The sequence below is a fragment of the Myotis yumanensis genome, unplaced genomic scaffold (assembly GCF_028538775.1).
Source record: "Myotis yumanensis isolate MYYU_CA2020_CCGP unplaced genomic scaffold, mMyoYum1.0.hap1 SCAF_11, whole genome shotgun sequence".
NCBI lineage: Eukaryota > Metazoa > Chordata > Mammalia > Chiroptera > Vespertilionidae > Myotis > Myotis yumanensis.
In genome coordinates, this window is record NW_027223762.1 from 5,564,892 (window position 1) to 5,591,584 (window position 26,693).

The 26,693-nt window shown below is 47.6% G+C and overlaps 2 protein-coding genes across 3 annotated transcripts in view; one reads left to right on the forward strand and one right to left on the reverse strand.

Annotated features, from left to right (window-relative positions):
* VSNL1 (visinin like 1) overlaps positions 1 to 19,770 on the forward strand; it is a 65,340-nt gene extending 45,570 nt beyond the window's left edge. Inside the window, exons 3-4 of the mRNA XM_070428707.1 lie at positions 17,190 to 17,405; positions 18,776 to 19,770. Coding sequence (XP_070284808.1) covers positions 17,190 to 17,405; positions 18,776 to 18,973 — 414 coding nt within the window. The 3' untranslated portion in view covers positions 18,974 to 19,770. The remainder of the gene's footprint in view (positions 1 to 17,189; positions 17,406 to 18,775) is intronic.
* A 1,504-nt stretch (positions 19,771 to 21,274) lies between these two features.
* Positions 21,275 to 26,693, reverse strand: part of SMC6 (structural maintenance of chromosomes 6) — a 54,204-nt gene continuing 48,785 nt past the window's right edge. For both annotated transcript variants that reach the window (XM_070428710.1, XM_070428709.1), the window contains 3 exons: positions 25,778 to 25,930; positions 23,188 to 23,285; positions 21,275 to 21,784 (listed from right to left, as the gene is read on the reverse strand). In XM_070428710.1, coding sequence (XP_070284811.1) covers positions 21,670 to 21,784; positions 23,188 to 23,285; positions 25,778 to 25,930 — 366 coding nt within the window. In that variant the 3' untranslated portion in view covers positions 21,275 to 21,669. The remainder of the gene's footprint in view (positions 21,785 to 23,187; positions 23,286 to 25,777; positions 25,931 to 26,693) is intronic.

Here is a 26,693-nt window from a genome sequence, read left to right on the forward strand (position 1 = left end):
CTCAGTCCGGAGGATGCAGCAGAGAGGGGCCCCAGAGGGTGCTTGACACGTGTGTGATCCCTGTGGCTTGTGTAGGACTGACCAGCAAGGTGCTCCCCTCTCAAAGTGTTCCTCAGTGTAAAGGCCCCCTTCTCCCTCCACAAATATCCCATCAGTTCATCAGAGAACCTGGTACAGGAGTGAGGATTCCTGTAGCTGGGAAAATCCAAGTAGACATGTAGCTCCACCAAACCTTACTGAAAGGATCACCCCAAATATGCCACCAAACAGATACATCTACAACCACTGCAGGGCCATCTCCAGAGGAGGGCAGGGAAACTGGAAGAATCTAAAAGTGCTGAAAAACATGCTTCCTAACATCAGGCGTATGCATTTCTAATTTCTACATGACTGACAGGGCCCGTCCTTCCCTCTTCTGATTCAGTATAAAGGAGGTAAGAGCAACATCTATACTTTACAAAGCTCCATGATGATTCTGAAATGCATTGCAACTTGCCACTGGGCTTTCACACGACTCTAAATGGGGACAGACAACCCTGGATGACAGCAACTGCTTCTTTTTCCAGAAGACGGAGTTGCCCATCCTGCAATTCATTTATACACTCAACTAAGAGTTCCCAGAGTCTTTCTCAAAGCCGGGTCCAGGCCCAGTCCTCTGTGTTGGGGACACAAAGATGAACAAGACACCCAATCCTGACTTGGGACACTCATGGTTCCCCAGCACCCCTTCCCTTGCCTTTCCGCCCTAGGCTACCCCCTTCTTTATTTTCCCCACCAAATCCACCACCTTCACTATTCCCACCTTCTCTCTCTGTAGCAGCATAGGGGAGGAGGGGCACTGAAATTATACTTCCTGTTGTCAGACTTCCCAGTCAGGGGAAACATTGACTTAACAATGTTCAGCAAATTACATATTCACACAGAATCCTGTTGGCAGATCCTCCCAGCCCTGAGCACCAGCACCGGGGAGTGCCTCTGACAGTCTGACAGCATAATTACCCCTCACTATGAGTTCTGCCAGTTGTCATATTCCCAGGAGCTTTGCTGAACCGTCAGCATTGAAACCAGCCTGATGGGCTCCACACGACACTTCCTTTGGCTTTGGTGTCCGATCCCTCTTTTCCTCCAAACCCATGCCAGTGTGTCCCTACCTCCCTGAGTCAGCTCTGGTCAACCCCGAAGGGGGCATTTGTGCCTCAGGATCAGGCCCAGACTTTTTGCTTTCCTAGCAGGCCCCAGGAGGAAGAGGCTCTCTGGGTGCTCACTTTGCACCAGGTCTCCCCATCAAGGCAATTCAAATATTTGCATTTGGCAGCTTGAAACATGGGAGCAGTTATGGAAAATGCAAACCCATTTGTCGGTAAAATAGAGGAACAAGGGATTTGGGTATCAGATAGAACCAGGCTCCAGTTCTGAGGGCACCTCTGTTTCCACATCTGTAAAAGGAGAATGACCTCACAGAGGAGCTGGGCTTAGATGAGAACACCAAACACAATGCCTGCACCCAGGACGTGACCCACACATCTCAGCCTCTCCTTTTGCTTTTCGGAGACAAGGGAGGTTTTATCTATTTTGTTTATGTCCTATTTAGAGATGATTGAATCATATCAGCTTCATCTTCCTTAAGTACAGCTGCCCCAATATCCATGGATCCACCTGGATCCAGGCTGTATTATTAAATGAAAAAAGCCAATTGTAAAACACTATATAGCATAATCCTATGTTTTTGCAAAATATACACACATTTTCCTCTTCATAGTGTGTTCCTTCAAAAAGGGTTGGTGAAAGGGGGGCCCTGTACTCCTTACTTTCTATACTTTTTTATTGTCCAAAATCTTCACAACACGTATCTATTACTTTTTATTTTAAATTAATCTTAAACAACAACAAAAGCCCCCCTTCTCTTTGCCTACAAGGAAAAGTACAAATTCTATTTCCTGTGCTGGACCTCTTAGTTACCTGGCTACAAGGAACCAAAAAATCTAATAAAAGGTGGCTTAAATAGACAAGAGTTTATTTTTCTCACACAAAATGAAGTTTGGAGGTAGAACTTTGTTCGGTATTAAACCATGGCTTCTGATATTTCTTGGCCTTTCCCTCATGGATACAAGCTGATTGCTGAAGTTCTGGGCATCACATCATTACCCAAGTCTGCCAGAGAAGGGGAAGGGCACCAGCGGCATCAGTCTTTTTTTATCAGGAAATTAAAAGATTTCCAAGAAGTGCCCCCTTCCCACCCACCCACCTTCAACAGACTTACTCTTCTGTCTCTTTGGCCTAACCTATATCACATGTCATGTACATATATAATTAAGAAGCAAGAAACAAGATTGTCATTATTACTTTTAGTCCAATCATCATCTGTTACCTAGAGTTGGAAATATTGATGCCTTGAACAAAAGCCAAGTTAACAAAAAATTAGGGAAGAAGGGATAGTACCAGTTGACTTAGACTATCAGCCAAAGAGCCGGATAACTTACTTTCTCACTGCACTAATCCATGCACTCGTTAACCTGGGCAGAGCACAGTCACCAAACATTCTTCAGTGTTGCATCTCCTGGACTCAAGCCATTTTCTTGGCCTGTGACATGCTTCCTTGGGAGGTCATGATGAAGGAAACAGGGTGCTCACATATTGTGAACATCATCACCGAGTGGAGCCCAGAAAGCCGTACGCTGCTTCTTGACTCTGGGAGGCCTTGCAGCCAGCTCTGTGGCTCCTGTCAAGCTCTATAGTTAACTCATGAACTCCAGTTTATTTCATGAAGTGCTATGAAATAGCATAGAGTAGCCTTGCCCCATCTACCCTGCTAGCTCCCTGGACCCTCGCTGCAGCATTGTGGCAAGTCCCATAATGACGGAAGGACAGAGTGGATTTGTCCAAACACCCCTTTGCTGACTGGTGGTGCAGTGGTGGGTGGCAGGAGCTGATGGAGTGAAGTGAATTTGCCTTCTAAACAGGCAGCGTGGCCAAGGTGAGCTTCGTGTAGACCCTGGGTTGCAGTTACCTGTGTATGTGCCTCAGCTTCCCTGCTGGACTATGGCTCTTGAAGGTCAGGAACCAGTTGAGCATCCTTAGAAAAGTTAACTATATATTCAGATTGGTTTGAGGAGTGGCTTCTGTCTTGTGTTATCTGAGCCCCAGAATCCATCGTGGCCAGTGGCGTAGCTGAAGAGCTTTGACGTGGTCCCTGAGGAGGAGGCGTATAGGAAGCAAGACTGCAGAGCCCAGCAGCAGGCGGTCCTCTGATAGATAGGCCTCAGGGGCCTGGACTTCTCGCTCATTCTTCTTCTTCAGTCACTTCCTCTGAGGAAGCTGGCACTATGAACAGCACAGGAGCAGCTTCCTTTGGCTCCTGGCTGCCCCTTGGGGCTTTTCCCTCCAGTGGCAAGGCTGGATTTTAGGAACATGGAGAAATTGCCATCATCCTGGCCATTCTTTAGCTCTATCTTGTACCTCAGTCTGAGTTTATCATCTCCCAATGAACTTAAACTCACTGTTGTTAGAGGGGCTCTCAGGGGCCATCCTAGCTAACTCCCCTGTCCATCACAACAGAGTGGAAGCCAGGCTTGGAGGAGGGAAAGGACCTTAGCAAGGAGATCTTGATTCCAGTACTCTACCCAGTGTAGCTTACAGCCTCTCATCCCTCAGTTCACAAGCCAATTTCCTGGCCTCTGGAATCCATGCAGCTAATTTAGAAAGATGGAAAACAGCAGAAGTGCTCTGGCCTCGAGGCATGCAGACCCTGCCGTGCCGTGGAGCTGCCAAGCAAGGAGTGGTGACTGGATCGCAGAGGCAGAGCTGTGCTAAGAAGGCAGCCGGCAGAGCCAAGGGATGCTGTTTCCATGGCAACTGCCATTCATCCTGGGCTTGCCAGGAGTTGAGCAGGGCTGGATTCCTGCCCCCATCATGTGACATTATTTTCAGTTTTGAAATGCCTTCATCAAGGTACACACGTGCAGACAGGCACACACATATCTCTGCAACTTTTTCCTCTACCTTTGCCCAGGGAAGAAGAGCGGGGGTTCCCAGCAGCACATTTCAGGCCTGGCAGCACCATTTCAGCTCCAGTAGCATCAGTAACCTGGGGAAGGGACGTGGGGGAGGAGCAAGTGGCAGAGGTGTGAGAGGGACTAGCTGTTGTCCTGGTACCCAGGAATCAGAGGAGGAGTTGGGTGGTCATTTTGTTGTCTGTGTTCAAGGATGTAGTTACCTGGTGAATCAGTTTCCTGCTGCTGCTGTAACAAATTACTACAGCTCCTTCACTGCTACATGGACAACACGACCCCCTCCAGGGGCAGAGAGGAGGTGCAAGGAGAAGCTCACATAACGCACCTGCCCTCGCTCCACTCCACTTAAATCAGTGGTTCTCAACCTTCCTAATGCCCTTTAATACAGTTCCTCATGTTGTGGTGACCCCAACCATAAAATCATTTTCGTTGCTACTTCATAACTGTAATGTTGCTACTGTTATGAATCGCAATGTAAATATCTGATATGCAGGATGTATTTTCATTGTTACAAATTGAACATAATTAAAGCATCGTGATTAATCACAAAAACAATATGTAATTATATACGTGTTTTCCGATGGTCTTAGGCCACCCCTGTGAAAGGGTTGTTCGACCCCCAAACGGGTTGCGACCCACAGGTTGAGAACCGCTGACTTAAAAGAACAGAGCAGCTCAAAGCAATCTCTATCAGAATCTCATTGTGTTTTGCTTTGTTTGGCTGTTCTGTGACTTGACTTAATTATTGTGAAATTTCTCTGAGAGAATATATTTTCAATAATAATCCAAAGAAGAAGAGTGGAAGGGATGCTTGCCACATATGCAAATATGTGATAAGCTTGCAGTAATTAAGCCACTATGCTATTGACAGAGGAATAGACTGACTGCCAGCCGAAAAAAGAGAGTAACAAGTTTAAACCCAGGCCCCCAGGGCACAGCGCAAATGTGGTATTTCCAGCCCGTAAGGGAAATTTGGACTTTTCATTAAATCATGCACTGGGTTCAACGCTCCGATGTTGCCATCTCCAAGTTCTTGATAATTTTTAAACAGGGGCTCCACATATTCACTTTGCATGGGCCCCCCCAAATTCGCTAAAGAATCAGCAAGACTAGAGGCGGGCTATGTATTGCAGGTGACTGGGAGAGAGGGCCGCCTGGCTTCCGTCTCTCCCTCTCCCAGCCTTAGCATTTGGGGACTTCTTAGCACTTCACCCAGGGAAGGAGCAGCAATGGCAGCATGTGGCATTGCCCAGCCAGGGAAGTTGCCTACAGTGGGAAAAATGAGGCCAAAGCCAAGACCCACTGGGGCCCTCTTTGCTTCGTCCCAAACAACCGTTTCTCCTGTGCATGGAAACTGGAATCAGGAGCAAGAATGGGGTCCTCAGGGAGGAGCTGGGAGAGGTGTTTTTGTATATTTGCTTCTATTTTCCTGGGAGCACAGCTATGAAAGAGGAGAAAACGGTTACCTTCCTGCTTTGAGTGATGTAACTCTGTCCCACCCCCTCTGTGCTTCAGTCTGTTCTGTTGCAGTCCTGGGGTCCTGCTGCCAGGCAGAGCACTCTCTCTCTCTCTCTCACACACACACACACACACACACACACACACACACACACACGCACGCAGATCTGGGCACAGGAGGGTTTGTTTGTGTCACCATGAGGGTTTCCTTCCACACATCTCAGCGTGCACCAGCTGCTTAGCAACAAGCCGCGGGGCAGAGCTGGGAATGCAATGCCCCTGTGGCTGCTGCAACCACGGGTGCCCCACGGGAGGGCAAGGGTCCACAGGGGGGACTTGAGCTGAAGAGCCTGGTGTGCGGCCGCCAGAAGGACACTCCAGAGATCAGAGTCAGGACTCTGGTGCCGAGCCAGGAATCTCAGGCGCCTGCTGGGCGTGATGCTCCAGAAAATAGAATCCCGACAGAAAGCCGTGGGCGGCGGGGAAGCTGCCGGGATGGCTGATAACAGGTGGCAGGCAACATGTAAAAATTCATAAATGTCTGCCGCTAGGATTGGCCGCCCCAGCAGGATCGGGGTTCAGGTCATCGTGATGGCTGCCCTAAAGCTCCTGCCCTGGTTGATGGCTCTTGTCTTCAGGTCAACTTTCCCCGCCTCCGGGAGCCTCTGGCCTAACAGTGAGACAGCAGAGTAGCACCGGGGCTCTGCAAGTAGATTTCCTAAGTTCACATCTCAGCTCTGCCATGTACTGTGTGACCTTGAGAAAGTGACTTCACCTCTCTGTGCCTCCGTTTCCTCATTTGTGAGCCCTACCTCATAGGAGTGTTGTAAGAATTGAGTTAAAACTGGGAAAAGGACTTAAAACAGTGGGTGTGAATCAGTGTGTGGTCAGTGACACTCCAACAGGACAAGGGTGCCTTTTTTCAGAGATGGCACAAACTGTAGTGTAGACTCCAAAACAGACATCCATGGGCCTGAGGGAGCGAGGAGGAGCAGCAGCTACATTTGTGTGTGTGTGTGTGTGTGTGTGTGTGTGTTTCATGTCTCCTGGCAGTGAACGAAATGCTTAGATAAGCGATGGCATTAACCACTCCTGGGACTGGTCTTTTCACACCCGCTGGAAACTGAGGCACAGGAACAAAGTTCTCAGGCCACATGGCACTTTAGACGTGGAGTCAGGGTTTGACGTGGTGGCGGCGGCTCCAGAACCCTCATTCATTCCCCTAAGCCCGTGGTCGGCAAACCACGGCTCTCGAGCCACATGCGGCTCTTTGGCCCCGTGAGTGTGGCTCTTCCACAAAATACCACGTGCGGGCGCGCATGCACGGTGTGATTGAAACTTCGTGGCCCATGCGCAGAAGTCGGTATTTTGTGGAAGAGCCACACTCAAGGGGCCAAAGAGCCGCATGTGGCTCGTGAGCCGCAGTTTGCCGAGCCGCAGTTTGCCAACCACTGCCCTAAGCCATGCTGTGTCCCCTATTGCTTCTCAGAGAAGGAAAAAAATACTGATTTCTCAGAGGGGTCAGGATTTGCTGGAAAGAACTCCTCTTCAGGAGAACATTTGAGAAATAGTGTTTAAAGAGGGGGAGCACTGTGGCACTCCCTGGTGGCTGGGACCTGAGAAGGGGGAAGACAGACCAGGGTTCAGAGGAAATGGAAGGTGTGGGAGGTGTGAGGACATCAGACGCCCAAATTCGGGACGGACGCCTGGACTGATGCAGCTGTTCCAAGCTCCACACGCAAGCCGAGGCCCAGTCTGCCTGGCCACTCACTTGCCTCAAAGCCTGGTGTGTCCAAGGGTGGGAAGCAGAACCTGTGTCCAGATCTGAGAGGTTGCTGCCTTGCTCCGGCTCACAGCTTTCCTGGTAACGCACAAACCCCTGCTTCCCTGATCAGTGGACGGCCATCATGTGCCCACGCTCTGACGGTCACTCACAGCACTGGCCGATGCTTCTAGAATGTGGGCAGTTAGAACACATTCTTTGCGTTGGACGCACTGTCCGGAGCTGCAGGGTTCCACAGGGAGGCCCGGAGCCGCGAGCCCTCAGAACGTGGCTGGTGGGCATTGAGATGTGTCACCAGGAAGACACACACACTAATTTCAAAGGCATAGTTCACAATAGGTAAAACATTTCATTAATAACTTTAATACTGGTTACCTGTTAAAATGATGTCATGGGATGTGCTTTGACTAGAGTGGGTTAAATGAGATGTCATTAGAATAATGTCACTTGTTTTTACCTACCCCTCTAAGTGCAGTCATTAGAAAATTTCAGATGATTGTGTGGCTTACATTTGTGGCTCACAATGTCTATTAGACAGGGCTCTTCTCGGAGGAGTGCATAACAGGCCTGGCATTTGGAGAGGGCTTCCTGCCGCCATAAAGTGTCTGCCGTTCCTTATGGCAGAACCACAGAAAGGGAGGCCTGGAATGAGGAGCCTTAAGCCATCTTGTTCAGTCTCTTGATTTACGGACGGGGAAACTGAGGCATTGAGAGGAGAAATTCTGGTGCTCGGGTATCACCTGTGACCCCCACTCTGACCCCGGTTGCCTTTCCATGCCACCACCGAGGGCAGGTTGGCCTGTTCTTTTTCACTGTGTCCCTCCCGGTCGTGGCCTCCGCTCCCCTCTGCTCTGGGAGGACCTGGAGGGCCCTCCTAGGGAAGGCTCACATCTTTATTCATGAGCCTGCTGGAAGGAGCTGGGATGTTGTCTGCTTTCCCTGCAGAGCCGGATATGGAAATGTACAGAAGTCCTCCTGTCGGGAGTCAGGACAGCCACCTCACGTAGAGCATAAACCACCAGGCCGAGACTCCCCAGCCCCACTCAGCCCTTCTCCACCCTTCTGTACCGCCATCCCTACCCTACAGGCAGCAACGCCCAGGCAGGCTCAGCAGACCCACCGGGAATCTCCCCAGCTGGCCCATGGCTTCTGTTGGCCACACCACCTCGTGTAGGCTGCCCCCCAACACCCCAGGAAGACACAGTGCCTCTTTACTTCCTGCTCCCTCCTGTTCAAGCCCACTTCCTCCAGCACACTCCCTCCCCCCGACCTCTCCAGGCCTGCCTGGACCTCCTCCTTCCAATCCTAGGTGCCTAGGATCTGCACTGTTGCCTATCATAGTCACCATGACATTGTGCAATGAGTTGGGTGTAGGGTGAAATGGGAAGCGATCTTGGACCACTTTATTCTCAGAGGAGTTGGGTGTGTCTTTAGGCTCCTCCCAGAGAGCCCATGCATGGAAAGCCACGCCCATGTTCCGCTGCGTCTACCTCTGATGCATGACATCTACCTGAGGGCAGGGACCAGGTGTAACATTTACTGTTACTCTGCGTTGCCTCTCCTCGCTACCCTCCTGCCCACACAGAGCTCCGCACAGAGCCTGACACCAACTGGGCTTCTTCGAGTATCTGTTGAATGAACACTTCGGCAGGAAACCGTTTTTTTTTTTGGACTCCCCACTTCTAATTAGGGGAGAGGTCTCTCTCCTCTTTCTAGCCACGAGACCAAGTGCATGCGCTGCTCTGGGGATGATTCATACCCTCATGAATCACCAGCTGACTTAGTGATGGGAATGACAAGTTTTCAGGCCAAACAGTGAGCCTTCTTTAGCATAGTGAGTTATGACAACCGTCAGAACACATGTCAACCCTTTCAGTGGCCGTCGGGTGAATGTGCAGCTGTCTCCTCAGGCTTGAAAAAGACCCGCAATGCTGAGTCACTTTATTGGACAGACAGTTACTTATTGGGCACCTCGGTGGCCTGGCCCTGTTCTGGGCACCAGGGAATACAGTCGGGGGTGAGGGGGCAAACCCTGGCCATTCCCTGCCTCCATTTAGTGTATAGTCCACTGGGGGAGGAAGGCATTAATCAAACCACCCCATGAGCATTTCTTCACGATCATGATGGATGTTTCCAAGGGCAGACTCGGTCGTGTGCCTGTATCTGGCCTGGACTCAGAGAAGGATTTCCTGAGAAGATGAAGACTGAATCAGGATCTAAAGAATGATCAGAGTTAACTGGTTTGGGCAACAAGGAACATTCCCACCAAAGGGAACAACAGGACTGTGGCCAAGAGCACAAGGTCCAAGTGACGAAAGAGGCTGAGGAACAGGGGAGGGGACCAGGTACTGGACACGAAGCAGGACCGACTGGGAGGGCTCTCAGGCCTGGGGGTGATTTTGGTCCTTCTTCTGAGAACAGTTAGACGCAATTGGCTGGTATGGAAGTGGACATGAGCAAATTTGGGTAAGAAATTTCTCTCTGGAGCTGTGTGGGGAACAGATTGGAGAGGCCTGAGAGGGAGGGTAGGGGAGCAGTTAGGAGGCAAAGAATGTGCAACATCAATGGGGCCAGTGAGCCAGCCCAGCAAATGGGGGTCCTATTCCCAGTGAGGCCTCATAGGGTGAAGAGCCTGAAGCCAAAACCGAATACCAAGTTAATCCTCAAGGGCACCAGCTTGGCCAGCAGCCCAGGACATGTGCAGAGACCCTATCAACAACCCCCTGCTCACCCAGGTGCCATCTGCAAGCATCAGGGTATGGATGCCTCTGGGCGGTCTTGAGAGGATGAGGAAAGAGGACGAGGGCCTGCAGCACCCAGGGGCCCAGAGGTCTTCCACATCTGTCATCTTCAGTAAATCCCACAATTCTGTGTACTAGGTATCAGTATGGCCCATTTTGTGGATAAGGAAATTGAGGCTCAGATGGGTCAGCTGACAGCCAACATCACAGCGTGAAATGGAACTGGGTTCTCACCCCACCTCTGCTTCTTGTAGCCTTGGGAGGGGGCCCTGACTTCTTTGAGGGACACCACACTTCTGCAGCCTTGGGGTGCGGGGATCCCAAGTATCAATATCGTGTGGGCCACAGCTAAGGCCCAGGAGGCTGACTCAAATCCTCCGCCTTGGTCTTCGCTGGCACATCTTCCCCAATCACAGAACTTGGGGCACAGCTCCCATTCACCTGCCCTGGGCACAGCCTGCTGCTGGGGGGAGGAGGGGGTGAGTGTGGATTGATGTGAGGGGCAGTAGGTATGCCCTTTTGGTCCCTAGAGGGGGTGCCCGGCTCCCCATGTGCCTGCTGCCTGGCCCAGCCCTGCTGAGGACGGAGACAGGAAGTGCCCACAGGATGAGTGCCATGTGGGGAGGAGGCAGCAGACCAGTGGGCAGAGAGGCAGAGCCTGCTGGACCCTCCCGAGGAGGAGCGGGCATGGAGGAGGTGGATCACAGCTCAGTATCAAAGGCCGGGCAGGCTTGCCAGGAGCAAGACAGGCAGCATTCTGCACACAGAGCTGGGTTTGACCCCAGCCCGCCCACACCCTTCGAGGTACCACTCTATGCCAGTTACTTAACCCAGAAGAACAGCCCTCAAGGTCTGAACTTCTTGAAGAAGCAGCTGAAGAAGTGTATGATGCTGCCACGGGCCTTGCTCCCTGATAGACACTCAGAAACTGTAACTCCTGCCTTCGTGGCAGGGCCTGAGGATGTGGGCTGGACGCCTCTGATGAGTCCCAGCAGAGTGAGGGCCCATGACCTTGAGGCAGAGTAGCCATATTTCAAGGATGCAATAAAGAAGACCCTACCCTTGGGGGGTGGGGAGGGGTTGTGTATGTGGGTTCATGAGCCAGAGAGATAGGCTTCAGACATGAGGAGGATGTTCTAAAAGGGACTGCATTCCATGAGCCACGGGAAGGGAAGGCTCCCCTGAGGCTGAGCAGGGAGGCAGCCCAAGAAGACGTTTCTGTTCTTTGATCCCAGTGTGAACTCTAGTCCAGGCTGATAACGGGCAGAGACCTGTTCTGAGGTCTGCGGGCTGCCCTGCACCAGCCAGGAGTGGGCCGTGGGCAGAGCCCAGGAGAGACCGTCCTCCTCACACTCCTCAGAGGCCTTGCTGCCACCCCTCTGACCCCGCCCATCCGAGGTCACAGTGAGACACGGCCGCCAGGCTTGTGCAAACCTCGTGCCCCTGAAGGGCTGGGGGACCCGCATCCTCCATCAAAGTGCGGCTGGCTCCGGCGCCTGGGAGATGGAGAGATTCTACATGTCGCAATGTCTCCTCTGAAGTTAGAACAGTTTCTGGAAAGATGCGGTATACGGGCAGCAAGGTGGTGCAGAGGGCAGACTGGGTGAGGGGAGGAAGTGCAGTGTTTGAGGCCGTCTCTTTTTTGTTGTTAACCCTCACCTGAGGATAGGATATTTTTCCCATTGATTTTTAGAGAGAGTGGAAGGGAAGGGGAGAGAGAGAGCGAACCATGGATGTGAGAGACACATGGATTGGTTGCCTTCTGCATGGGGCCCAGTGGGGCTGGGGGATTGAGTCAGGGATCAAGCCTGCAACCGAGGTATGTGCCCTTGACCAGAACTGAACCCGGGAACCTTCAGTCTGAGGGCCAACGCTCTTCTCACTGAGCCAAACTGGCGAGGGCTTGAGGCCATTTCTTGATGCAGCCACTGAACAGCCTCTGTGTCACCCAGGTCTGGCGTGCAGCCAATGACACAACACATATTCAGCACAGGTGTCCGGGCTCATTCACCCCCCTTAGAGGAAACAAGCCTTTTAACATTCACAGCTGGATAGATTATGGCAAAGAAGTGCAGGGTTTGGGCCACTGTCTTTGGAGGGAGCTGGATAATTCGTGCAAAGCCTCCTATTGTGGCCTAGGGAGAGACAAAGGCCGCGAGCATTTCCTGGGGTTTTCTTCTGTGCGTTGGTGGGTTCCGAGTGAGGGTGTGGAGCACAGTGGGGAGAAGTCTAGACTTGAGTAAGCCCAGAAAGTCCCAGACTCTGAAACCATTCCTCAGCTACGATGAAGAACAATGAATTGTCAGCAGCCTGCATATTAGGGTGGTGGGAGGAAACGCTACACTACATTTTAGAAGTTTTATACGAATATTATTCCCATCACTCTTGTTTGCAGCTCTATGCACTTGTAACTTATCATAATGTTTTTTATACTCATGTATGTAGTTGATTAATATCTGCTTGCCTCACTGACCTTAATGCTGTGAGTCTTTTTCTATTTTATTCAGCACCTAACACAATGCTTGACACAATTGCTTCTCAATAGTTATTGAGTTAATGTATCATAAAAAAGAATCCTCCTTTTGGTAAATTTCTTGTAGTTCCCACACAATGCCAGAAGGGGGCAATACATACAAAAGGCTGAGATTTCCAGTGTTCTAAGACAATGGAAGTGAAGAATTACATAATGCGACCAATTCTTTTGCTGCACCACATTCTTATGCTTCATCACTTGTGGAATTGGGTTTATTTCCTTAGCTAATGCTCCATGAAGAGAAATAACAATATGCAGCAGAAAAGATCACACCTGTCTGCATTTGCCTCCTGCCTCTGCCACAAACAGACAGGAACCTATAAATACCGTGACCTTTGAAGCTGTTTCTCTGGCCATGGTACGGAGTGCACAGCGGTAGGTATGCTATGAGGACTAAATGAAATCACACACATTACGAGTTTTAGAACTGAGCCCACTCCAGCGCTGTGTGACAATCACGGAAGCTTTCCAACAAATGATGAGGCCGACGAAAACCTTTCCCTCGCTCTCTGCCTCCTCTGTCCTGTGTGTCCTTATTCCCGGCAGGGCAGAGCTGCAGATGGACACAGTGGGGAGAGAACTAACTTAAGAGTTTGCTGGCCCTAGCTGGCTTGGCTCAGTGGATAGGGCGTCGGCCTGTGGACTGAAGGGTCCCAAGGGCACATGCCTGGGTTGCGGGCTCGGTCCCCAGTGGGGGGTGTGCAGGAGGCAGCCAATCAATGATTGTTTCTCATCACTGATGTTTCTATCTTTCTCTCCTTCTCCCTTCCTCTCTGAAATCAATAAAGAAATATATTTTTTTTAAAAAAAGAGTTTGCTGGACCTTTCTGAGTCCATGTTTTCTTTCCCACGCAATGGAGTTGAGGATAAATGCTCAACAGGAATATTGTGAGCGCTAATGACATAGCACAGATCAGAGCAGTCAATGCAGAACCCCAGAGCCACATGTGGCTACCTACATCGATGTGCAAATTAAACAATGTCAAAACATTCAGTTCTTCCATCACACATGTAACATATCAAGGGTTACAACCCCCACTGTCCTCAATGCTCTCTGTGGGTTTTTTATTTTTCTTTTTTTATTCCCAGCACGCAACATAGTGGTTGACACATGGCTAGTGGCTATTATTTTTAACCGTGTGGTTTATGGAATTTTCCATCATCACAAGAAGTGCTGTGGCTCAGAGCTGGCTAGAATGTAATAGATGTGCCGGAAGTGGTAGCCGTTTGCAGCAGCAGCGTTCGTTACCCTCAGGTTGGCCCGGCAAGCGTTCCTTCCATGTGGTCATTCAACAAGATCGTACTCAGCACTTCCGTCTGCCGGCCTCTGCGATGTGCTATGGATACACTGGTGGGCAAATAGGCTTTGCACTCTGGGAATTTTAGTTCAGTAATAGTAAGTAAAGAATCCCCTAAATAAATAGGAATGACAGATGGTGCTAAACCTCTGTCTTAAAAACCCGCTTCTCTGTTACCAAGTAAAAGTGAACAAAAATCAAACCATCCCCCTGGGTTGTCTCGAGGACTCTAGAGACATTGAATGTGTAATTGGTTGCAACTATGTAGGACGATGATTAGGAAGAACAGTTCAAAAAGAAAGCAGTTCACTCATTCCTTCACTACGTAATGAGATGACTGGTGGATCCTCGATGGGAACTGGTCAGGGAAAGACCAAAACATGATTAGAGGGTTGGGACTTTCAACCCCACCCCAGACCTCCAGGCAGGAAAGAGGGGCTGGAGACTGAGTTCCATCACCAATGGCCGATGATTTTATCAACAAAATTTAATGAAATTGCACAAAACCCCTTAAACAATAGAGGTCAGGAGCTCCCTGGTGGTGAACACATAAAGGCACCGGGAAGCAGTGTGCCCAGAGAGGACACGGAAACTCCATGCACCCTCCCCACACCTTGTCCTATGCTCTCTTCTGTTGGACTCTTCCTGAGTTGTGCCCTTTATACCTTTATAAAAAACTGGTAATCCTATATAATAAAAGGCTAATATGCAAATTAACCAAATGGTGGAACTACTGGTCGCTATGATGCACGCTGACCACCAGGGGGCAGACGCTCAATGCAGGGGCTGCCCGCTGGTAGTCAGTGCGCTTTCACAGGGGGAGTGCTGCTCAGCCAGATGCCAGGCTCAGGGCTGGCAAGCACAGCGGCCGTGGCAGGAGCCTCTTCCACCTCCAAGGCAGTGCTAAGGATGTCCAATTGCCGGCTTAGGCCCAACATCCCCAACATCCTGGACTTTGAGAGGGCACAGGATGGGCTGAGGAGACACCCCTCCCCCTACCCCGAGTGCATGAATTTTGTGTACCAGTCCTCTAGTAGTAGGTAAAGCGCCTTCCTGAATTCTGAGTCATTCTAGCAAATTATCAAAGGAGGGAGTTGAGGGAACCCCCACCTTTATAGCAGGTCTATCAGAGGCACAGGTGGCAACCTGGGACTTGTGACTGGTATCTCCAGTGGGGGCAGTCTTGTGGGACTGAGCCCTTGACCTGTGGGGTGTGCCCTAACTCTCGGCAGTTAATATCAGAATTGAATTGACTTCTAGGACACCCACTTGGTGTCCGAAGAGTTGGAGAATTGGTTGTTGTGAGGGGTAAAAATAAAACAAAAACTCCCATGTTTGGTGTCAAAAGTGTGAGTAAAAAGCAGGTCAGAGCACGTAAGGATCCAATTTACCTATTTAGAAATTTTCAAGTTCAAATTGCTTGGTTCAAAACTCAGCACCTGGCAACCTATCCTCAGGCACCTGAGCTCCTGAGAGGCATTGGGGGAGAGGGGTACAGAGGGAAAGAAGGGTGACCACCCGGAGCTTTAGGAAGACTGACTACTTATGGCAGCGGTTCTCAATCTGTGGGTCGCGACCCCTTTGGGGGTCGAACGACCCTTTCACAGGGGTCGCCTAAATACATCCTGCATATCAGATAGTTACATTATGATTCATAACAGTAGCAAAATTACAGTTATGAAGTAGCAACGAAAATAATTTTATGGTTGGGGGTTACCACAACATGAGGAACTGTAAAAGGGTCTCGGCATTAGGAAGGTTGAGACCCACTCACTTATGGGCTCTAGCTCTTACCAAATAACACAACTGTTGTAAATTTCACGTTGGGTTCCCCCATTAATTGCAAGGTCCGGATCTCTGTATTCCCAGCTCCGAAGACAGGGCCTGGCAAGAAAAAGGGCGCAATGGGTTTTGATGAATAATGCAAAATGAAAGACAGCAAAAATATGGCACATTTAGGGAATGAGGGAACAAAGGAGAAAGCTGTCCTTCACAGCCATAGAACCGTACGTTGTTTGATGGGGAAAATAGCTGTCCAATGGTTGTTTTCTGAGATGAATAAAATGATCGCCGTTGTTTTATGCCACTAAGCTTTGGGGTGAGATGGTACAGAGCAGTAGTAACCAGAATGGATCTTGGTGTCTGGGCATGGCTACTACTGAAATTCAAACCTAAGCCAGCTCCCCTCCCCCAGCAAGGCTGGTCCCTTCTCTGGGCCTCAGGTAAGGGGTCCTGATGTGGAAAAGCATCTTTTATCTCTGGAGGGAAATGTTCTGCCTTCCATTGTGCTTCTAGGTGTAGGAAGAGTGGGCAGCAAGTCCCAGGTCAGGATGCACAGCGAGAGAGAGACTGAGGTTCCCCAAGGGAGACAGCCCCGAGTGGGCACCAAGCCAGCCATCTGTCCCGCTGGCAAGTGGCAAAACTTGCAAAACATATCCTCAAGAATGTGCTTTGAATTTGCTGGATTTATTCATCCAGAAATACATATATACCTCGTCTGTTTTTAAATAGCACATGGTTATTGGGGTGGGGGGAGAGTTTGAGGTTCATTGGCCTCTTGTCTTCCCTCCACCTGGAGAATGTCCTTCAGCTTTGCTGGACTAGACAGAGGGTCAGGCGTCAGATTCCCTGCCCATTGTGAGGGCTTAGACTCATGTCTAGGCCGAGGCCACCGCCTGGTTCTGCTGCCTGGCTTCTCTGGGTCTCTGCTTCCTCTCCTCCTTGTACCCATCATCTCCGCGGCACCCTGGCCAGCTGGTGGCTCTGAGAAGAAACCTCTTTCTATCTCTCCAAAGTAAGCCCAGTCATGTTCTATTTTTATTGGCTTTTAAATGTCTGTTCTACAAAAGAAAGGTCCCTGTAAAAGGCGGTCGGACACTGGGGCCTCCAGAGATGACAGCTGGCTGGGGAGGGAGCCAGCGGCTGGAGAGAGCAGGTCCAGGCAACCTTCCTCGGCTCATGGGGCAGGGACCTAGACGTTCTCACGGAGGGGAATGTGGACATCCGTGTAGAAACCCCCCTCCCCCAACCCCCTCCGCTGTGGGGAGAGGAGGCTGCTACCTGCCCAGTCCTTGTCCTTATGGGAGTGACTGGAGAGGCCGCAGCTGAGGGTTCCAGCTACCCCCATTCAGGCTCCACCAGCCTCCTCCACGGGAAACAGGGGGGTGCTTGTGAGTGAAGTCACCCCCGCAGACAGCCTTTTCCTGTGCCAGCGCCCTCGGCCTTGAGCGCGGCGAGCTCCCCCCACCCTCCCCGGTCTGAGACCACCCGTGCGCCGCGGCCTCTCTGTCTGTAGGGGCTCAGACTAAGCCTAGACTGCCTGGTTCTCTCCCTGCGCCCCCTGACCGTGTCCGTTCCGCTTTGCAGTTCTTCCCTTACGGGGACGCCTCCAAGTTCGCCCAGCACGCCTTCCGCACCTTCGACAAGAACGGGGATGGCACCATCGACTTCCGAGAGTTCATCTGCGCCCTGTCCATCACGTCCAGGGGCAGCTTCGAGCAGAAGCTGAACTGGGCCTTCAACATGTACGACCTGGACGGCGACGGCAAGATCACGCGCGTGGAGATGCTGGAGATCATCGAGGTGAGCGCGGGCCCTCGGGCGGCCGCCGGGGCTGTGGGGCACCGGGGCAGACCCGGGTCTGGGCCCTGCTTCCTTGGCAAGGTCTAGGGCGGCTCCTTCCTCCCCGGAGCCCTGCTAGTGACAGGCCAGGCCCTGGATTCTCCTACCCCGCCCCCCACTCCAGCGCAGGGAGGGGAAAAGTCCAGATCCCAGCGGCTGGCCTGCCCACTGAGGTGGCATTGAACCAGCCCCGCACGCTCTGAGCTCTTACACAACGTGGGCCTACTGGGCGCGGAGGATGTTACAGGACTGCTTCCCGCCCGGCTTAGCTCTGCGCTGCTGGACTCGCCCTGTTCCTCCCACCAGCTTCCCCGGGGGGCATGCGATGCCACTGCGGCTCCTCCAATTGGCATTGAAAAAAGACTTTATTGAGTCATAATTTATAGCCCATAACTTCAGCCATTTTAAGGCACAATTTAATGGTTTTTAGTAAACGTAGCGAAGTGGGCAGCCATCACCATAATCCAATTTTACATTGTCATCCTCCCCATCCCATCCAGTAAGGTCTCTGCCCACCTGTTGCCACCTCCAGGCGGCTCAGCAAAATACTGTCCTTCTGCACATGTCATGTCAATGGAACCGAACAATGTACGCATGTGTGTGGCCCTCTGTCTCTGGCTTCCTTTTTATCTCTGTTGTGGGATTTATCACATTCATTTTTCATGCATAAATAGTATCCAATTGTAGTGTAAAATACGTCATATCTGTTCATGTTTACCAATTGCTTCCACTTTTTGGCTCCGACCTGTAAGTCTTTGTATAGATGGGCATTTATTTCTTTTTAAGACACTTTTCTAAGAAAAACATTGTTTCTACTGAGGAAACTGCCACCTTGAGAACTGTGTCTGATGAATGGAACAATTGGAGTCTTGTTGTTGTAGCTCTAATTGACAAATACAGTTCCCAATCCACAGTGCTCCTTACACTGACTTCTTTCAGGGCTAAATGGTAGTGGTCCATGTTGTGTGATTGTCTTAAGCGACTCTAAGTTCCTGATCAGTTGAGACCACATTCCATGTTTTCCCAATTCACCAAGGGCTAGGGCATGCTGACCATCGCCAACACTTCAAACTTGGTGTTTAAAACAGAAGCCATCATTTCCTCCCTGACCAACCCGAACCCATGGTTCTTGATCTCACCACTGAGCTTCTCTTTCTACCCATTTCCTCTAGCCAGAAACCTGGCAACCATCCAAAGTTCTTCTCTACCCAAGAGGTCCTGAGACTCACACATATCTGAGTATATCACTCTCGTATTTAAAGTATTTAAAGAGGTCTTTGAAGTAAACTGGAGTTGTTGATCCTATCATAGAACCTTCTGGTTTTCTGCAGGCTATCTACAAAATGGTGGGCACTGTGATCATGATGAAAATGAATGAGGACGGCCTCACGCCCGAGCAGCGGGTAGACAAGATTTTCAGCAAGATGGATAAGAACAAAGACGACCAGATTACACTGGATGAGTTCAAAGAAGCGGCCAAGAGCGACCCTTCCATTGTACTACTTCTGCAGTGTGACATTCAGAAATGAGCTGAGGCCAACGCTATGGACTGCATAAGTTTCAATGTTCCATTCAATCTGCAGCTATCTCTCTCTCTCTCTCTCTCACACACACACACACACACACACACACACACATTGCTTGGACTACCTATACATGGACTTGCTTCTTGTGTTTGAAACACTTGTGTGCATGAGAATGTCATTTGCTAATGAATTTTAAAAAGCATATATTATAAAACAACCTGCCACAATGTAATATGTGTAATATTATTTCATAACCAACCCTCCTTCTCCAAAGCCTGGCCAGAAACGTGCAACTAATAGTTCTATGACTTCTCATTCATGTTTTGCTAATGCTTGTGTCTCCTTGATTACATAATGTCAGTAGCACTGAGAAACACCCCTCCCAACCCCCTCGCTATGGTAATGTAACTTATTATAAGCTGTGCCACCGTTTTCCTGTAAAATAGTACTGGACAGACACACAGGGTTTCTTGATTCTTCCATGTGGTCCACACACAAGAGCTTGTCTTACCAGTGAATATAAATGTACTACATTTGCATGCCTTTTAGGGTTGCCTTCACTCTTACCTCATTTGCATCCTACCAATCTGGAAAAAGCTGTTTTGGAATTAATGCAGTATAAAACTTAAAAATCCTGATAAATGACTCATTAAGTATATCTATCTATATATATATATACACACAAAGATATTATTTATTGAAAGTGACAAAAAAAGTGTATTGATTTCTGCTTGAGTTTTCAAAGGCTTCCGAAAAGGTGGCGGTAGAGGTCCCAAATAAATTTATAACATTTGACTTTTTCCCTGAATTTTTATTTCATAATTTTAGATGTGAAACAGATGTTTATAATTATCAAGGGTCAGCTAGCTACTACTTACTAATCTAGCCCTTAGACAGACAACTCTGGAATTCGAGGAATTAATGACAACAAAAGGGGAAAAGCAACCTTCCAACTTCATTCTGGCCCTCAAAAGAGGGGCAATTTCATATGTAATGTTTACAGAAAACACAACTTTTTCATCCTTAAAAAAATGCTCATATGAAAATAAAATGTATCTCAATGTGACTCTGGTGCTAACGACACATTATGTTCTACACAAGCTGGAGGGCACAGTCAGCGGGCTGGAATGTCCTCCAAAAGAGGTCTTTCCAAACCAAAAGTACACTCTCTGTTCTTTATCAGGATGGAACACTCTGACCTTCTTAGCGCCAGGAAGGGAGGCAGAAAAGATTCCATCAAGAGCTCTAACGGCTCGCCTGGCTGGTGTGGCTCAGTGTTTGAACATCGACCTACCACCCAAGAGGTTCCAGGTTGGATTCCAGGTCAGGGCACATGCTCGGGTTGTGGGCTAGATCCCCAGTAGGGGCGGGGTGTGCTGGAGGCAGATAATCGATGTCTCTCTCTCATCAATGTTTCTCTCTCTCTCAAATCAATAATTAAAATAGAAAACAAAGGACTCTAAAGGCAGGTTTTCATTTCCAGAACATGTCTAGAGAAGTTCAGTTCCTTCCTACAGTGCCGTCCAACAGGGCTTCCTTGGTGATGGGAACGTGCATGTCCCCACCAGCTACATGTGGCCAGTGTGACTGAGGAACTATTTTTCATTTTAATTATTTAACTTTAATTTGCCACATGTAGGCAGTACAGTATCACAGTGCAGTGCTATATTATTCATTTCTTATTGAGTGCTTTTTTCCTAAACACACTTTTTCTTTGCCGTATGGTTATTAAATAAGAAAGAGACCACTGCCTAATAATTTATTTATCCATTCAACAGAAACTGAGGCAAGCAAACCGTACCACAAACACTGATAAAACCGAACTTCCACCCCAAGTGCTAATAGAATATCCTGGTGTCCTTAACCCCTGAGCTAGGTGGTAAAAAGTGGGGGCAGGGAGAGATGGGAAAGGGTCAGTGAGTGCCTCCCCATGCTCCCTCTCCAGAGTGAGGGTGGGGGTGGGGGTGGGGATGGTTTGAGGAGCTGCGGAGGCTCCTTGGAAGGGCAATTGGTTAAGTCAGGCTCTGGGCAATGCTTTCATAGCAATCTTCATGGACCTACCATGTGTCCAACACTATGACAGACAACACACACACACACACACACACACACACACACACGCAAGCGCGCGCAGGCCTGCAATTGTGAGTCATGAAGCAGCAGCAGAAGGAAGTGGGCCCTGTGGATATTCGGGACACGCACAGAAAACAAATTCTCCAGCAGACTGAGTGGTTCTTTTCATAAATAAAGTAGAAACAAACGATGAGAATGTAATATTCTGGAAAAGAAGCAGGACTAAATATAATCAGGGAATCAAAACGTTTATTTTCATTCTTACAAATTCTATAGAAATGAACCCAAATGAAACAGATATGTACATATACATATGTACAAAATTTTCCTTCTGAAAAAGAATCTATAAAAGTAGATGGTTGAAAATAAAACAAAATGAAACAAATAAACAAACAAATAAACGTAAACGGATTTAAAACCAGTACTATGAAACTGATTTTCTCCAAGTAAAGTAAGAGTAATTTTAAATTGCTGGTTGTGGCTGGTTTTCCAGGTTATTTACATATTTTATTGTGGTCATCTATACAAAGGAATCTCTTTTATTTCAGAATATCTTCAGTTCCATTTTATTACATCAAAGAGTCCAGAATTCTTTTCCCTTTACAGAGCTTTCAGCACGAAGACGATCAACTTCCGTTTTCTTCTTCCTCTTGACCCACGGGTCGGAAAGGCAGTATCATCTGCCCTCTTTCAGGATCAGACATTCGAAGAATTCTAATCAGCTTACTTGATGGAAGTGAGCTAGAGGAAGTAAAATTAATTACTCACATTTCCAAGAAAACGTTTTCACATTACAAGAAAATTCTCCTCCTTCTCATGAAAATATAAATCTAAATGGCTGTTATCTGTCAACATATAGTCACAGCAGGGGGGTATGGCCACTATCTGAAGTTCCAGAAGAAATATGATTTGCAATAAGGAAATAATTTGTTTTCATTTAAAAAAATCAACTTCCTGTTAAATGCTATGGGTTTTCAGTTTGGCAGAAAAATAAAATGAGGGAGGTTTATATACCAACTATTTCTTACTCTTGTTCTTCTTGTCTCGCTGGAAAGGGGTTACCTGATATTTCCAGTCACAAATTTAAATCCCCACCAAAGCGACCACTTTAGAGAGAGAATATGGGCTCCAAGCGACAGGGAGCCTGGTACCCAGCTGGCACTCAGCAGAGGCTGACTGCGGCAGAGGAGCGCTCTCTATTGGGAAGGAGTGTAACTGCACTTGTAACTGACCGGGAAAAGAGCCAAGACCAGGGAATCATGAACGTTCTTTTAGTCTAAATGGAATTACTACAACTACTGCAACACTAGTTCAGTGGTTCTCAACCTTTCTAATGCTGCGACCCTTTAATACAGTTCCTCATGTTGTGGTGACCCCCAGCCATAAAATTATTTTTGTTGCTACTTCATAACTGTAATTTTGTACTGTTATGAATCGTAATGTAAATATCTGATATGCAGGATGTATTTTCATTGTTACAAATTGAACATAATTAAAGCATAGTGATTAATCACAAAAACAATATGTAATTATATATTCAATATGTGTTTTCTGATGGTCTTAGGAGACCCCTGTGAAAGGGTCGTTCGACCCCCAAAGGCGTCGCGACCCACAGGTTGAAAACCGCTGCACTAGTTGGTCATAATAAACACGGAGGAGCAGATTCAAAATAGAAACAGTAACAAGTCAATAATCACATTCAAATCAACCTGCTTCTGTTATGGGAGATGATAAACACAAAATTTTAAATATCTACAAAGAGAAAATTACCTTAAATCTCCAGAACTGGTATAGAGGCTAATTTTTCCTTTTAATGGTCATTTAAGCATTTGCACTTTAAAAATTGAGATTATAGCCCTAGCTGGTTTCGCTCAGTGGATAGAGCCTTGGCCTATGGACTGAAGGGTCCCGGGTTCGATTCTGGTCAGGGGCACATGTCCCAGTTTCGGGCTCGATCCCCAGTGGGGGTGTGCAGGAGGCAGGCGGTCAATGATTCTCTCCATCATTGATGTTTCTATCTCTCTCCCTCTCCCTCCCTCTCTGAAATCAATAAAAATATATTTTTAAAAAATTGAGATTATAAAAGGCTTCTCCCCATTTTATACACTTGACACATATATTCAGAGCAGACTTTTAAAAGTTACCTCATGCTCTGAGGCGTAAGCAAGATGAATTGTCTGAAGCGCTGGGAATCTGCCATCTTGAGTATCATGTCCATTGCGATTCTCCGGTTCACCATGTCCTGGAGAACAAGCAGAAGTCAGGGTCGCGGCATGTCAATCAAATTACTGGGAACACAGTAATCTGCCGGCTACTGCAACCCCCTGGATTTTTATCCACGAATCATCCATTACCTTATCTCTGATGCCAAGTTTAGGGAAGATAATGTCCAAAACTCTCAGGGAAAACAACTGAGTACATCTCTCTTCCATGTAATTTCTGCAGTAAACGTGTTTATAAGCACTTCAAAAGACACAACTAACTATTCCAGAATGAATCTAATTTGTACAGTAACAGTCACTCAGGAGAACAGTATTAAAAGTGACTAGTGCAAACATATTACGTCTCTCAAATTTTCCCTCAATGATTAAGGTGCTTTAAAAACTCTGCCTGCCCCCTTCATCTTCTACAATTTGTACAATGTGAACCAATTTGAATTCACAGACCAATTTCTCAATTAAATCTTTAATATAAACAGTGCATCGGTGTATAGAAAAAGAATGTTTAGTTATAACAGGTTTTGAAATGAAATGAATTAAAAACTGTGCTTACATTTTCTGAGTTAAATAACAGAAAAGAAAAACAATCCAAGCAGCCCTCCCACCCGAGAGCTGGAAGCCGAGACAGATGGAGGTTGCATTTTGAAAGGACTCCTGGAAACCACGTGTGTGGTGCAGCCTGCTGGCTCAGAACATGGGCTTTGGAGGCAGACAGGGGACCCACATCCCGCCTACACTGCTCAGTGGCTCTTATGATATAAACTCTTCCATCAGGAATATCTGCAAAGTAATCTCACATAAAGTGAACAAAAATAACCAGAGCTTGCACAAATGGAACGCTGTCCTTTCCAAACAACGCCCCGGTGTGGCCTGTCAGTTAATAACAAAGCTGTCAACGCACCAAAAGAATATTTGCTTCTTTAGTTTGGTTCTCAGAACCTGGGTGCATTTTTCTGAATAATTTTAATGGGGCAAAATGCCATCCTGATTAAGACCCTCTAAGTTTGTGAAAGAGAAAGAAGTTGTCCTGAGTTAAATATGACATAAGATGGGTCATAGGACTGGACTGCAAAATGGTATTGGGGGGGGCGGTGTCAACTGGGGAAAAAGGAGACATATGTAATACTGCAGAAAAGAAAAAAAATTGTATTTGGGACAAAAACAATGCATAAAAGAATAATTGCCTTCCAAGATTTGTGAATTAGTTTCAATGCCAATTCTCAGAGGAATTTCTAACTAATCATCAACAATGTTTTTTTGGGGGGTGTCACTTGAAAGATTACATAGCACTCACCAAGTATAAATTCTAATTCATGAATAAGCATTTTCTAAATGCTTCCTATGGGCTAGACCAGTGATGGCGAATCTTTTGAGCTCAGCGTGTCAGAATTTTGAAAAATCCTAACTTAACTCTGGTGCTGTGTCACATATAGAAATTTTTTTATATTTGCAACCATAGTAATACAAAGATTTATATTTTTGATATTTATTTTATATACTTAAATTCCACTTAACAAAGAAAAATCAACCAAAAAAATGAGTTCGCGTGTCACAGGTTCGCCATCACTGGGCTAGGCATTAGAAGGTAGAAATATGACCTCAAAAAGATTACAATTTGGTGGGAGATTCAGACATAAGAGGGACAGCAATGGAAAGGAGAATATATACAGTTAAAATACTAGTGTAATGGTACATGCAATAGATAATATAAAATATATAATGAGGCAATGTGAGGGAGGTGGAAACCAGTGAGAAGACACATTCTGAAACACATGGAGGATAGGCCTGTGGTGACAAATACTAAAAGAATTAAAGTACGAATGGAAGTTCGTTTATGATTTGGCTAAACCAGTTTTGCTAGAGTAGTCAGTCTAAACTCAGACTGCAGTGGATTTAGGAAAGAACGGGGCATGAATAAATAAAGAGAATGACTCAGAGATAATTTGGGAGAACTTACTATGTGCACCAAGCAAGACCCCACTGGAGCCTCACTATAACCCTATGAGGCAGGGAAGATTAATAGTTTTATTTTATAGATGAAGACATTGAGGCCTGAAAAGGATAACTACTTGGCCCAAAGTCATTTGGGTAATTGGTCTCAATCTTGGGTTTTTAGACTTCAAAATAAAGTGTTCCCACACCCTGTGTCATATATATATATACTGCTCTTTGAGGGGCTGTGAAGGAAGGAAAGCGTAAGCTAACTGCTTTTGACTTTCTGTTACAATGAAAGATGGAAATACACTAGGGGAGAGGCTACAGGAGGTCCATCTGGTGGAGAGGAGGGAGGTCCCGCTGGGAGAGAGGAGGAGGAAATCAGACGGGTCTCTGGAGCTGCCACATCGTAGCAGGGAGAGAAATGCAGCTCTTTAGTTCCTCCTTCCACTAACACGGACTGCAGTGTCGGGGCCGGAGCTTTCCTAGTTCGGGTAAAACTAAAGAGAGAATCGCTTCCATACAAAACACACGTCCACCACCCCACCCCCAAAATGGAGAATATAAAATGTAACACTACCATGTAGACATCAAACTCATCCAGGCATCTGAAGGGAGACTCGGCAATGGACCACAGAGAAAGAATGAAGCACACGGTGGAGAAGGAGCGCTCGCCTCCGGATAAGGCTCGCATGTCGTTGAAAGCCGCTCTGTTCCCCTCTCCAGGCTGCACCTTGAATGAGTCAACGGGAAAAAAAAGGTGTAGAAAAAGGCATTATTAAATTCTTTATAAAAAGGCTGCCTCACATTAGAAAGAATGGGTTTACAGTTAAAAATAATAAGAGAGACTAAAGTCATTTAGTCAAGTGGAAATGACATCTATTCCATTTAAAATATTTTACAGTAAAACAATGAGCTATGTATAACAGTGGTTTTTGTTTTATTATGAGAAAAAAAAAATTGAAAGCATTTTCTCACTGTAATGAGATCTAACATATCACAATTCCAAAGGCTTGATGATAAAAATGCCAATGTGAGCCAAATGTTAGTAACGAAAATACTGTGAACTAGTCATTCTGGCACTTTCATAGTCCCCTGAAGACCTGAAACCATACAACTTGTAGAAGACAACATAGGGAAGAACCTACTCATCTTGGATGGCCTGGGCCCCGTGACCACCTGTTTCCCCCACGCCCTACACCTGGCACCCACCATTCTACTGCTTCCACGAAGTTTGGCTCTTTTAGATTCTACATAAGTTATACCAGACAGTACTTGTCTTTCTGTGTGTGACTTACTTTAATTAACATAATGCCCTGAGCTTCATCCATGTTGTTGCCTGGATGTCAATTTCCTCTCCTTTTTATGGCTAAATGATATTCCCGTGTGTGTGTGTGTGTGTGTGTGTGTGTGTGTGTGTGAAAGAGAGAGAGAGAGACAGAGAGACAGAGAAAGAGAGAGAGAGAGAATATCACATTTTCTTTACACATTCATCT